Source organism: Acanthopagrus latus, chromosome 4, assembly GCF_904848185.1.
Source record: "Acanthopagrus latus isolate v.2019 chromosome 4, fAcaLat1.1, whole genome shotgun sequence".
Lineage (NCBI taxonomy): Eukaryota > Metazoa > Chordata > Actinopteri > Spariformes > Sparidae > Acanthopagrus > Acanthopagrus latus.
The window spans coordinates 29,793,479-29,807,259 of NC_051042.1; the positions used below are offsets into that span (position 1 = coordinate 29,793,479).

The window sequence follows — 13,781 nt, forward strand, 5'->3', positions numbered from 1 at the left end:
ATACAGTATTTAATTTACAAATATACATAAAGATTAAAGTCATGTTTTGGATCTGCTTCAGGAAGAGACAAGATGATGATAATGTTGTTTTCTCAGGCACAAAAACGTTTCCCAAGAACCATTTATGTTAAAAGGTTAGCTAATTTTGATGAGTAAAATCTGTATAATGAAAACAAAACAAATTGTTGAAAAAACATACTTTCTTCCTTTAAACCTAAATTATTCTTTAACGTAGCTTCATGCTTGAGGAGGAAGGAGTACAGCTTTATCTTTTCATGTGACAAAATATGCAGCTTTGTCTTGCAAACAGCCTCCGGGTGAATGTAAAATTGTGATGGCAATTATGCCAACATCTCAAGGAACTAATTTAGAAAAAATCATTTTAAATGTAAACAGTAATCTATCTGCGCTTATGCTTCATATCTGTGTTCATCCTTAATGTCTCAGAAATTGCTATATTTGGCAAGTTTTCCTAGATTTAAAAGCAGCCTCTGTTTTATAAATCTTCCCTTTTCCTGTCTGGAAATACGATTTCACAAATGAAAAATATATATCAGGCTCAATGTGCAAGATCGAAAGGGGCACCTCATGATTTATTCATCCGCCACAGAGTGAACTTAACACTTTAATGCTATGGAACGCCATTACGATTCCAGCCGGAAATTTCGACATCACACAACATTGCATATTAGATACCGTGACTTATTTATCGCTGTGTTTAAAGAAAAAGACGGGCTGCTAAAAGACGCATAGCCCAACATTTGACTTGCTGCTGTGAACAGACGTGGAGGAAATTAGGGGGATTTGGTGGGTTGAGCAAGAAAAGGTGCAGCTGGGCGAATGATTCAGCTTAGGTGATGATGTGAAAGTGCCCAAGGCTAAACATTTTGAACAAGAGCCCACAGAAAGAAGGGAAGGGACAGAGTGGGAGAGAGACATGCTGAGTTTCGGCGTGTAATCTTTGTGTGGACGGACAGAGAGTGCGTGAGTCGGGATGTCTCCATCCACCCTGAGACGGAGCCTGGCTCCGCTCCTGGCCCGGCCACGTTTTCCTAGGCATACCTCTGGCTTCATGCTAGCCTGCTGACGGAGTGAAATTGATGTGATTTGATGGTGCAGCAGCACCCACACTGTCCTGGACAAACACCGCTCTAGTCCCTGCCAGCCTCCTCCTTAACACGCACGCAGGAAAAAAACACACAGATACACACTTGTGTGCGTTCAGATGGAAAAAGAAAAAACAAAAACAAACAAGCCAAGTGCATCAGGAACTTAAGATGCGGGCGACAAATATGTTCATCTTCCTCCTCATCACCTACTGCTGAAAAACAAAGTAAAGATGGAATATCCCCTTTCAGTCACAGGCCCTTAAAAGGCACTGAGTGGATTTTAATAAGGCGAGGAGTGGTTAGCAGTGCACACCGTGGTCTTCAATGGGATTAAGAGGCTTTGAATTGTTGAGGCCATTAAAATCTACACCAGCCCAGAAGTCCTGGAGCGCCTTATGAGTATATTTATCATTAGGATTAAAAAACCAAGCCTGCGAACGCTCTCACCCCAGGAGCGCAGCCACCTCTACCCTTGTACCATTATTGTGTTTGGCTGAGTGGCTGGCGATAAGAGCGAATCAGCAGCCGGGGAGGTAAAGCTCTGGTCCCAGACTGCTGACCATCCCCAGCGGACTGTTCTCAGAACAGCAACATCTGCATCCACCAGCTCAACTGTCGGCAATGTAAAAACAAGCTAAGGCTTCCACAGGCCATGTAGATTGTTGTCCAATTCCTAAACCAGAAAGCTTGTGCATGACATGATCAAAGAAAAAGACCAAGAAGTCGTTGAACTGCTTGTGGAGGCGGAAAATCTCCCCTGAGGACGTGTGTGTGTGTATGTGTGTGTGTGTCTGTGTTTTGCAATCTAGAGAGATTTTAGGGATTTGACCACCAGCGCGTTGAGTCATCCCACCCTAACCACGTTTCCTGCTTACTTCCTCTCCCACCCCTCAGATCTTCCACATGACCTATGACCTCGCCAGCGCCATGGTGAGGATAGTCAACCTGATCGGCATGATGCTGCTGCTGTGTCACTGGGACGGCTGCCTGCAGTTCCTGGTGCCCATGCTGCAGGACTTCCCCGCCGACTGCTGGGTGTCCAAAAATAAGATGGTGGTAAGTGCTTCTCCTGCACAGAGCCCTCCTGCCTGTTCGAATCAGATTATGCCCTGTCTTATCTCATCCATCAGCCTCAGTAATTACTGTACTAAAACCCTTTAGCATCCTGGGAAAGATTGCCTCGCGTATCTGTCATTTTGAGCCCTAAATCGAATATATTTATCTGCCGCATTTGCCCGCATTTATTCAATTTGCTCATTATTTTTATTTATTTGGAGCTCTTGACATCTGTCCTTATTGTGAAAGGAGAGAGACACTTAGGCTGCGCAGAGAACATTGATTTTCCTGAGGACGTCAGGCGGCCCTTATTCAATATCGGTTGAATATTGACAGTTTCCAGCGAGCGCTCATGCTGTGCTTTAATTTTGCTGTATTGTTAAAACAGCTGCCAGAGTAGAGTCTCTGTTAAAGCCTGAATCATTATAGAGATCTCTCTTATTTGCTTATGGAAGCGGACTGTGTCACACCTGATGCGAGTCTGAATCACCCGCAGCTGATGGCCTCATGTTAACTTAGTGCGTTATAAAAGAGGATTACGAGTTACCGTCAGAGATTGTGGTGGGGGATCTGACACCAGAGAATGTTTCTCTTCTCAGTGTAACATAGCAATAAATCAACATTTATTTAACCCTTAAGGACTGCAGCTGTGGAGAGTGGTACACTAACTGACGGCCTGTAAATATACAGTAAACCTAAGTGACAATAGGGTGATGGTCGGGCTTAATGGCAAGTCATTCCAGTGAAAAACTGAAAAAAATCTCTGTCACAGTTCCCTTTGTAGAAAAATGTAAATAAAAAAAAATCATCAGAAATTGATAATTAAAGGTGCATTCATATGTAAGATTCATGCATTCACACAAATTATCATCAGGATGTGAATACATTTCAGTTTTGATATCATGTCAGTGAAGGAGGCTGCTGAGCCGTTTTCTTACTCAAAGCTTCTTGTTTGTATAGATTCAGAGTCAGCTTAGGGCCACTAGCCGCATGGCTAACTGAGCTAATGAGCCAACAGCAGCTAGTATCTACAGCAGAGCAGAAGGTGATTCCTTTGGTGATATGCTGATATGCTGTCCAGCCTGTTCACTCAGAGGCTGCTAAGCTGCCCCCCAACACCAGCAACCCCCACGGTGCACCATCATCCACTAGATACATGAACTTACTAGCAGCTCCAGTTAGCAGCAGTTAGCAGGTAATATGCTGATGATGTTATGATTTAACCTGATGGACAATTCTTACATTTTGCACCTTTAAAATACAGGCTGAACGATTAAAAAAAAAAAGATAAATATTTAGGCAAGTTTGTTTATGCAGCATCATTCAGACACAGAACAATTCAAAGTGTGCTACAGGAGCATAGAGAGACATTAAAATTGTCTTCAAAAGCCCATAAAAACAAAAGCAATTACAAGCGAGTAGTTAAAGATTGAAAAGAAACGGTAGCTGACAACAAAACAACATATTCAGGTCTTTTACATAAACTAGCTTCCAGTCAGCTGTATGTTCAGCTCTCCGTGCCAGAGCGGATGTCACATGAGTACTCACATCGCTCAAGGTATGATGTATTTGGTTCATCATGCCTCGCTGCCTCCCTGACATGCTCACTTGTTATATTTAATCATAAGAAACGACAGATGTTGCAAACCACTGTCCCTTGAGATGTTTCACACTTTAGCTAATTTTAGCTTTGTTTTCCATACCTGTCTGTGCACGGATACGCACAGTCATCAGGCGATGTGGTCCTGCGCAGGGACAGCAGCTCAAAACCGCAACTGGTTGATCAATCTTCCAGTTTAACCAATTAAAATGGATTAAAGATACGGACTCTAGAACGTCACCATTTCCTCTTCCATTTTTAAATTTCTATTCCCTTCTTGGCCATGAAAGATGCATTTTACCACTAGTTCAATATGCATGGAGACGAGTTGCATGGGGATTATCTTAAGTTACATAAGGCTGATCTGTCAGGCAACATAATGTAAACTCTGTCTTAAGGTACAATACAATATGCACAGATTAAGATTTGATTTGATGTCTTATTCCACAGCAGTGAAAAGAAGGACATGATTGCTGTACTAATCTTTGTGATTTATTGTGAAAAACAAGCTGTACGTGAACCTTAAGCACATTGCAGATGCAGGGATAATACGGCATTATACACAAAGCCAAACCAGTAAGAGTCAGATTTAAGTAGTCCAAAATGCAATTAAATATTTGCATATTTTGCCTATTTTCCTGAATTATTGCCTTCACGATGCTCTCGACAACAACCCTACTTTTACCTCCGCTATCTGCTGCTGAAACCTTTACAAAAAGTCGTCCTTTCTTAAATGTTTTAATACCTCTGCAACATGCGCTCACATGCCAAATGCCTTGTCACAGGATGATTTCATGCAGTTCAAAACTTCCACAGAGGTTGCCTCCGCAGATTTCTGCCCCCACCCCACCTCCCCAAAAAAGACTGCCGTTTTTTTGCATCTAGGAGTGCAGAGTGAGGAAGAGCACTCATAATGTACTTAGTTTCAAATCCTGTGTGAGGGATGTAGCCTCTCATTAACATCAAAATGGAGTTTGTTGTGTTTCCGACAGTAAACACTGTCTAATTAATTGCATTACGTAGAAGAATGGCTCTCAGTGTGACAGAATAACAAATATATCTTTCTGAATTAATTCAAGCCTCGCAGGCAGGCACCTCTCAGATTGGAAAGCGCCTCATGTTCGGCCCACATCACCTGGTAGACGAAGAGTTTGTTAGTATTGACTCAGTCACGGTTGGTTCGGCTCTGATTAGAATCATTACGGGACATTTTTCGTCTTCTTTTACAGTAGCTGTCCCATTATAGCGCTGGGTCATTGCTCCTTACCTTTTTTCAGGAGGGCACTAATAAAATTGCTATCTCTCTCGGCTTTTTCCGCCGTGGAAATGAGTTTGAAAGCAATTTGGACATGTCACCCCCAGGAGAGAGTTGATATTGATTTGCCATGAACTACCACCGGGATCTAAAGGAAAAAAAGGGGGCAATTTATCTACAAATGAGAAAACTCACAGAGAAATCACATTTTTCTAAATAGCTGACCTACTTACTGTCATGCAAGCCTCCAGTGTCTCACGCTCCATCCGCCCATTCTCAGGGCTCTGTTTTAGGCTCTCGCCCAAATGTCTGCCTGCTCCAAATGTTTGCATATTGAAAAGTATGTTTTGCTCTGCCAGCTGCCCTGCATTCGACCAAGACAGTTTGAAGTGGACATCTGCCATTAGTTTTGTCTTAAGTAATTGGATGTGTGTGTGTGTGTGTGTGTGTGTGTGTGTGTGTGTGTGTGTGTGTGTGTGTGTGTGTGTGTGTTTGCGCGAGCGCGAGCTGTCAGGGTGCTCATTGACCTTTAATGTGCCATCAACACCCTGATGAGAGAGGGAGAGAGAGTGAGCAAGATAGAAAGTGTTCCAATGGACTCACCCTGACTCACCCCATCTCCTCTGTTTCATGCAGAATGACACATGGGGACAGCAGTACTCCTACGCACTTTTCAAAGCTATGAGCCACATGCTGTGTATTGGGTATGGCATGTACCCCCCGGTGGGCATGACAGACGTGTGGCTGACCATCCTCAGCATGATTGTGGGCGCTACCTGCTACGCCATGTTTGTGGGCCACGCCACCGCGCTAATCCAATCTCTAGACTCGTCTCGACGGCAGTACCAGGAGAAGGTGAGTCAAGATGACGCGCTGCTGACAGCGGCTGTTGGCGTGATTTATGTTGAAGAGAGGACGGTGGTGGCACGGGGAGGATGCTGGCCCATCAGCTTAGAGCTTGCTTTTATTTTGTCATTTATTGGTTCAGCCCAAAATTCAATTTCTTTAAGCTTTCTACAACCACTAAAAACACACTAACATCATAACTCTTCCAAAGAGGGAAAACAAGCACCATCAGACTCAGTCTGTTTTCTAAAAATAGTAGATTAGTGCAACAAGGAAAAATCATTCTTCTTATTATTTGGTTTATTTTAAATTGGTGATAGTCAAACATGCAGTCATCGGTAATTTCATTTCATTTACATGTGTATACTGAAGAAGACGTCTTTGTGGCACTATTAAATAGTCATGGGAGTGCTTTATTTTTTCTTTTTTTTTAATGGTTCCCACAAACATTTTTGGGACATAAAGAGGAAGTATGATGTTGCAATGGCTACAACTTCAGCCTCTATTTGTTTACATCTTTTTTTTTTTTTTTTTTTAAAAAGAAAGTATCTTGAAAAAGTAGTTCCTGTTTCTAATCAACTCATGGATGTATAAACAAATATCACCATGTGGCTTTGGTACCAAAGAAAACTTAAAAACAGGATGATTCTCAGGCAAATTCTGAAGGGAAATTTAAAATATTATCTGTTTTTATTTTTTCTTGTCATATTTATGGACTTTTTTTCCCCACTAAGAGAGGAAGTTTCAGCACAGCAGCACATGAATGCTAAAACAAATTGTCCTTTTTTCTGGTGTTCATTTTTCAGTTTTCTCACAGGGCTATTCTAGATAAACCATTAAAAATTGCTTTATCTACAACAGCTTTAGAACGGGGACATTCTCAAGACAAGGGAACACTTGACCGATCATTTTCTTTCCACTGCAACTAGTCTAACTCACCTGATTTACACTGTCGGAATAAATGATAAATGGACTTGCATTTCTACAGCACTTTACAGCACTTGTCACAATCACCCATGTATGCAGACATTCATACAGTGATGGCAAAGTCTGTCATGCAAGGTGCTGACCTGCTCATTAGGAGCATTGGGGGTTCAGTATCTTGCTCTGGAATATTTCGAGATGCAGCTGGAAGGAAATGGAACCAACAACCTTCCAATTACTGGACGCCCCGCTCTACTTCTGAGCTACAACCATCCAAGAATGCAATTGGCGGACTATTTTAGTCAACATTCGTCTCCTGTCTACTACCTGCTTGTTACCATTTTCAATATCGCCATCTGTACAGTAGAAACAGCAAGAACCTCTGAGCTTTGCAGCCTACATGCTGAACATGGCAGGTTACCCAAACACACACCTGATCGCTAAACAGGCTAGCAGCTGTGACCCCCTCTTTTGCAAGGATTTAGCCATTTTAAAGCAAAACTGGCCTCCTTGTGTGCATGCCATCGAAAAACAGCTTCCTCCTGACCTTATTTTCCATGATGACTGTGATTAGTTTAAATAACTACTCTTTTTTTTCAGAGAGATAGACCACAACAGATACAGAAAGCACAATTACTAAAAGATAGGACATACTGAGCTCCATGTTCACGTTTCCTCAGCTCCTGCAAGCTGGCTATTTATCTTTGGCAGGATGGGGTTTTTGTCCGTGGAACCATCCACAAAGAGACAGGAACCCCAACATGCCCGGTTCAGTGAAAGGAAAGCCCTGACAGCTGGCTGCAAAGGCCAAGTCGTGTTCCACAGTGCCATGCCCTCTGTGGGCCCAGCGTGCGTGATAATGAGCTGAGCTGCAAAGCTGCCACATTGCCCACTGTCTGTGGCGAGCAAGAGACGAGGGAGGATGACCTCGCGGGAATGAAGGGAGAGGCTCTACAGACCCTACCAGAACGAAGGAGGGGAGAGCGGGAGGGAAGGAGGGCAGAGAGAAAGGCCCCAGCAGACGATCGGAGGAACAGATTAGCTGACGTAATGGGTCTTCAAAAGGAGAAACGCTGCAGTGGATAAATGAACGCCTCACAAATCTAGGGGTGAGTAACGCAGAGACTAGTTCACCAGATTCTCACCAACTGAAAACTCTGTAAAAGTAAAAACATTCAAGTCGGTGCACGGCTAATGCTGCTGATCTGAGTAGCCGCCTAATGAAAGGGGAGCAGACCATCTCCCAGCTCAGAGCTCTCCACTCGTCTGCTGCACAGCTTTACAGATGCCTCGCTGCCAAGTAGACTGAACAGCTGGCCCGTCTCAGCACCAGTCAGCAGGCACTACCGAAGCATTTGCTGCCGTTTCTGGGATCACCCCCTAAGGCGCCTTAAGAATCCCCCAGCCAGCTAAAAAGGCTCCCCTGTGCTCCCACAGCTTCCCACGATGCCAGCCTGCAGAAAGGTTATTACTGCAGACTGCAATTAATTTTAAAGAGCGCGGATTCTCTCATTTATCTTCCCACATGCCTCGCTGATAAGGCACTCTCTGGCTGCACTGTCAATACGTGCTCATCTGGCTGTGGGAGCCAGATAGTAGTCATTTCTACCACACTGTTTCTATACCCACTCCTCCCTTCTGCTTATCAGGGTTATTTCCTTCAAAGACATAAACCTTTTTGTCATTGGCCCCCCGCATCAGTTGTGTGACAATGGGATCTTCTTCCTGGAGATTTCACTCCTGCCTTTTCCGTGTTAGACTAATACCATAATCCACACACTCAAGAAGTGGACAATCCATCGGTCAATCCCTGGAGTTCTGCGAAGACAGGTGGCTGTTTTCAGATGGCCACTGGGCCGCCATGACAGGGACAGCTGTTCCTGTCCGCCGGGACTCAGCCTGGGGAGAAATCTGCTAAGTGAGACACCAGCAACACAGCAGCCAGTCAGCCCTGCCCGACATCACACACCAAGTCATTATATACGCCTGGGGTGGGGTCAGAATACTGTAAAATGTGGTCAGTTACTGCAGAGAAATTACACAACAAATGGATTATTTTGCAGAAATTTGCAGTTCATACCAAAAAAATAAAAATAAAAAAGAAGGCACAGATATTTTAGTTTCACAATTATTATTATTATTATTATTATTATTATTATTATTATTATTATTATTATTATTATTATTATTATTATTGTCAATGCAAATTAAAAAAATCATTGTGCATATCCAGCATTTGCATCATTTTCACTGGCATAAACTACAGGTGTGCTGTGTGGGAAGCTGTTTCAAAACAAATTAAATTAAATAATAAAGCTAACTTTAATTTGAATAAACATTTCTTCAAATGCAATCTAGATTGTTTATTCTGTTTGTTGTGTTCTTATAATATTCCCAGTCACCTTATATGTTACCACTCAACACTCTACATGCCTGTCTGCTACAGTGAGAAGTTCCCTGGTGTCTCATTTGTTACAGTCAGTGAATGTAAAATCTTAAAGAGTTTCTTAAAGAGGCAGCGATGCGAAGATGTGATGGTGGGCTTACTGTCACTACTGTAACCCTCCTACTGTAAGCCTTCAATGAAACATGCACAATGTGAGGATTGTGACATGACAGAAATCAGGTAATTATACAACATTTGATTGCAAACAGTAAATCACATGTTGCACATGTTGATACTAATGTGTGGTTCCCTGTCAGAGCACTTTAATGGGTGTAATTCAATGCACAAACTCAGTCTCTGAGGGCATTGAGAAGCTTTAATTTTCATCAAAAGCAGTTTGTATATGTTGAAGAGCAGATCAGATGCTTGCATGTTTGGTTTTTTAACACGCAAGAAATTAAGAGAAAAATAATAACTTCACCTACAATTAAAATGTTTTTTGTATTTCTTTCATTTCTGGTCTTTGTTGCTTTCTAAACAACATCACAGTGTTCAGAAATGCTCCTTCAATACTTCATTTGCAGTGCTGACTCAACACATGTGTAGCAGCCTGTGAAATATGAGGAATTAGACATTTTGAGTCATTAGTCAGTGCTGCAAATGCCACCACCATTCTTTGTTCTGTTGGCTGGTGGCGAGCTGAGAAATAGATTTGTGCACTTTGCAGTTTAGAGTTTTTGTGTTCGGGAGCCAAATATCCTCCGTGTTGATATTCAAAAGATGCTGTCAGCGAGACTACAAAACTGCAGCATTTGCATACACCAGATGTCTATGAAGTAGCATGAATTGTGAGTTCCTCATCTGTAATATGGATACTATACAACTCCATAGATCACAGGTATGTGCATTGATAGTTACGATTCAACATTAACTACCTAGGAGCTGTATTACAGTTGCATGTTGCAGTTGCCTCAATCCAGCTTGTACTCATACAGTCAGTAGTCATCAACACAAATTCACACCCCATAATGTCACATTGGGACAGAGAGTAGATACTGATTATTGTTTAGTGTCTTAAAGAATACAAAAAGGAAGATCAGCGTTGATCCGCGCTGCACCATCACCACGTTTAACTGCCTCATGCTGGTCATTATGTGGCACGGCCTTCTGTATTCATCTGCAGTAAATGAGCTGTAAAAAGTAGAGCGTGGAATCTGTCGTACACGCATGGCGGTATGTATGGCCAAGATGAGAGGCCATCTGTCCAGTTGGCATGCACAGGTGATAATGTCCAGGTAACAGGTTAAATTTAGATGGGAAACAAAACAGTGAAATCCCTCTGGGGAGGGGGCTATGTTGAAAATTAGCCTATGAAGGTCTCTTAGAAATGTACAGATGGGAAATAAGAAAGGAAGGGTGGGGGGAGGCTCTGCTGTCAAAGATGGTGAAAATTATCATCAGAAAGCCAGAGTATAATCTTTTCTGAATAGAATTCTATTACAATGTGGCACCATGTGATAAATGCCCGGTCTGTCAGAAGCCTGCAAGCAGACTTAAATGAGCTCTTTAATAGGAATCAGGAAGCCTGTTAACTGTTACACAAAGTAGAGAGCGCAACAATCACACTAAATACCAGGGGTTGGATGTGGGGCCCCACTGAGATGAAAAATAGCTTTATTAGATTCATTATCACTCTGTTGAAGATATATGCCTGATGCTTGTCTTTTGCTGTGTGTAAGCAGAGCCTGTAGGTGTAAATAGGCAAATTAAATGTGTGCGTTTTCCACCCGTTTGCAATCCTTTTTTGTTCCCGATGTATCAGACTGCATGGATTCGTTTGGGTGCCTGTCAGATCTGAATGGAACAGAGACAGTTAAAAGCCGGACGTGGCGAGAGCGCTGCATTTTTTCTACTCAGAGACTCTCATGTGCTAGAGGTGCAAAGGGCCCGTTTCAGAGTGCTCTATATATGGGATTTCAGTCACATTTTCAAGTAGCATTTCGGATTTTGATAGCTCTATTTTGAACTCTGTAATCAGTGCTAGTTGAGCTGAGTTTAAGTGCTCTGACTGGAGCAGGGTTGCCCAGTCTTTTTGGTCAAATCCAAAACTAAATGTACCAAAAGTAAGCATTAATCATATATACATGATTATTTGTTTTTTTTTTGTTTGTTTTTTCACACCTACATCTGTCTTTGGCCTGCAGGGCAACCCTGGACTAGAGCATGGATACCCAACCTGAACCTGACAGGACGTGAATGACTAAATAAGTCAAATAAAAATGTATTAATTATATCTGGGTTCGGGTTCAGTAACGGCAAATGACGTATGATATATGTTTGTTTTTTGTTTTTTTAATTTCATGTCTGTGTGCATCAAACATCACCTTCATGGTCATCTACACACTGTTCATGTGGGTACTGGGCTCAAGTCGGGTTTAGACATAAAAAAAAAAAACAGAACGCCTGTCGCGTTCAGGTCAGGTTCGGTTACTACTCGACCGGGTTCAGACAGAAAAATGTTGCCCGAATCAAACACTGTGAAATAAATCAGATTGTAAGACTCATTTAGATCATTTGGTCAGTTATTTTTCTATTTAAACAATTAATAGTTAATGTGTAAAATGGGAGGATTGTAAAACATTTGTCCAAATAAAAGTTCAAAACCCCAAACTACTGAAGTCAGCATTGGATATCAATTAGTAAACTATGACAGAAAACTTAATGCATTTCTTCTGGTAAGTTCAACAGCAATTTTTTTTTCTTTTTCTTTTACAACACATCTACTGTAACTCTCTCAATACCAGTAATCTCCCTCGGTTCAATACTTGATATCCAGTATTTTCCTTTATTATAGACTCCTGTGGTATTATTCAATAATCTGTTGGGGTCTCTCATCCCCACATTGAACTCGTGTATTACCGTGTCTAAAACATTGTGAGCTGTAGTGGGTTAAGCATCTGCCAAATCTGCCAATTCCCCAAAGGATTCCTCCCTCTTGTCTTGGGCATGTTGAGAACCATTATCACACAAAGAGAATTACATCTCTCCAGATTGGGGCCACAAGATGGCTGCACATGTGACCGTGCATACAGGGTATGCATGCCACTCCAGCTCTCTGTAAGCCGCTGCTTATCTGCCACTATGGCCCTCTACAGTGGAAATGCATATATTACAGAGAGAAGGGAATGAGAACACCAAACAAAGGACATAATCTCATTCATTGTCACTAACATGTGCCTATAATGTCTCTATCTGTCTTTATAGAAGCTCTCTGATCCTTTCAGGTTTTTCAGATTTTAATTTTTAGTCATATGACGAATATTGTTCAGCGTGGGATGTCTGAGTGCTGTTCTGTTTGTTGTTGGTAGTTGGTTATGAAATCAGGAATGCCCAGGAGGGACTTGTGTATGAGTCGCGTGTCGTGGCATGCCTGTCCCAAATGGCTTTAGAAGGAAATGGCAGTGGGGTGCTGCAGCCCCTCCCCTCTAAATCTCTAATTAACACTCGGCAATTAAACAAGGCACTTTGGGGAATAGTTAATAAGAGGCCCAAAGCTGATTTTCTGAGGGTGTAGAGGCTCTAGAGATCTTTTGTTCCCCCACGTCAATCCACCAATCAAGACCTTTGGAAATACAGTAAGTAGTCATCAGAGGGAGACTATGTTTGCACTTACAGAGTTGTGACTTTCTTCCCAAGAGGGAAAGAAATGTATTAATGCTGTCAGGGAACAAGTAAAACATGCAGTTTAAGTGTTCTCCTTATTTGGGCTAAATATACTGCGTTGATTGATTCTAAAAGGCCTTAAAAAATCCTCAGCACGACAAAGATGTAGGTTCCTTCCAACAATAGCAAAAACTTTGTGGCGCCTTGTCGAGGTTAAGTCATGAGTTTCCCATACAGGCAACCCAAGGACACAGCTGTCAACAAGTTGAGGAGCTTAAGTCTGATTCTGCCTTACAGTAAGAGCCGTTCTCATTAGTCGGAACCTGACTGATGGCATTAATCTAAACCCTGTTACATTCCCTTTTCCTCCCTGTCTGCCACACAACTTTCACTGCTGAGTCAAGGACTGTTGACATGCCCCAGAGGTGCTCCATGAAATACCCGCTCTCTGAGTGCATAACCAAGACCAAATCAAAGATGCAGCCATTGTCAATACATTTTATATTTAATGTCAGGGCAAATTTATGCTTTTTGCAGTGTTTGCTGGGTTGATGTCAAGCTTGTCTCATTTTATTATGCAGTGGCAGCGTGGTGTTTGTGAAGAACAGGGGAATGTCCATGCTTGTTTAACCAGAATGCACCACATTGACCATTGACCAATCACACTCTCTCTTGACCAGCTGTGGCCTGATGACATTACACTAAATAATATATCACTAAATTATCCATAACTCCCTTTCTGTGATGCCCATTTTATTTACTTGTGTGACTAAAGTCAGACTGACTTATATGACCCAAATCCTTTGACCATGAAACCCAAGGTTATAGACAAGGAAACAGAGAACAGTGGAGAAAAATAAATGTTTAGAAAGTATAATTAAGTGGCTGACATTTCTTTTGGGAAATGAATTATTCATATTTTATTCCGTGAAACATTTGCAT

The 13,781-nt window shown here is 42.1% G+C and overlaps 1 protein-coding gene across 5 annotated transcripts in view; it reads left to right on the plus strand.

Annotated features, from left to right (window-relative positions):
• The window catches only part of hcn4 (hyperpolarization activated cyclic nucleotide-gated potassium channel 4), a 77,204-nt gene that overhangs the window by 36,224 nt on the left and 27,199 nt on the right, over nucleotides 1–13,781 (plus strand). For all 5 annotated transcript variants that reach the window (XM_037095399.1, XM_037095401.1, XM_037095397.1 and 2 more), the window contains 2 exons: nucleotides 2,004–2,165; nucleotides 5,657–5,875. In XM_037095399.1, coding sequence (XP_036951294.1) covers nucleotides 2,004–2,165; nucleotides 5,657–5,875 — 381 coding nt within the window. The remainder of the gene's footprint in view (nucleotides 1–2,003; nucleotides 2,166–5,656; nucleotides 5,876–13,781) is intronic.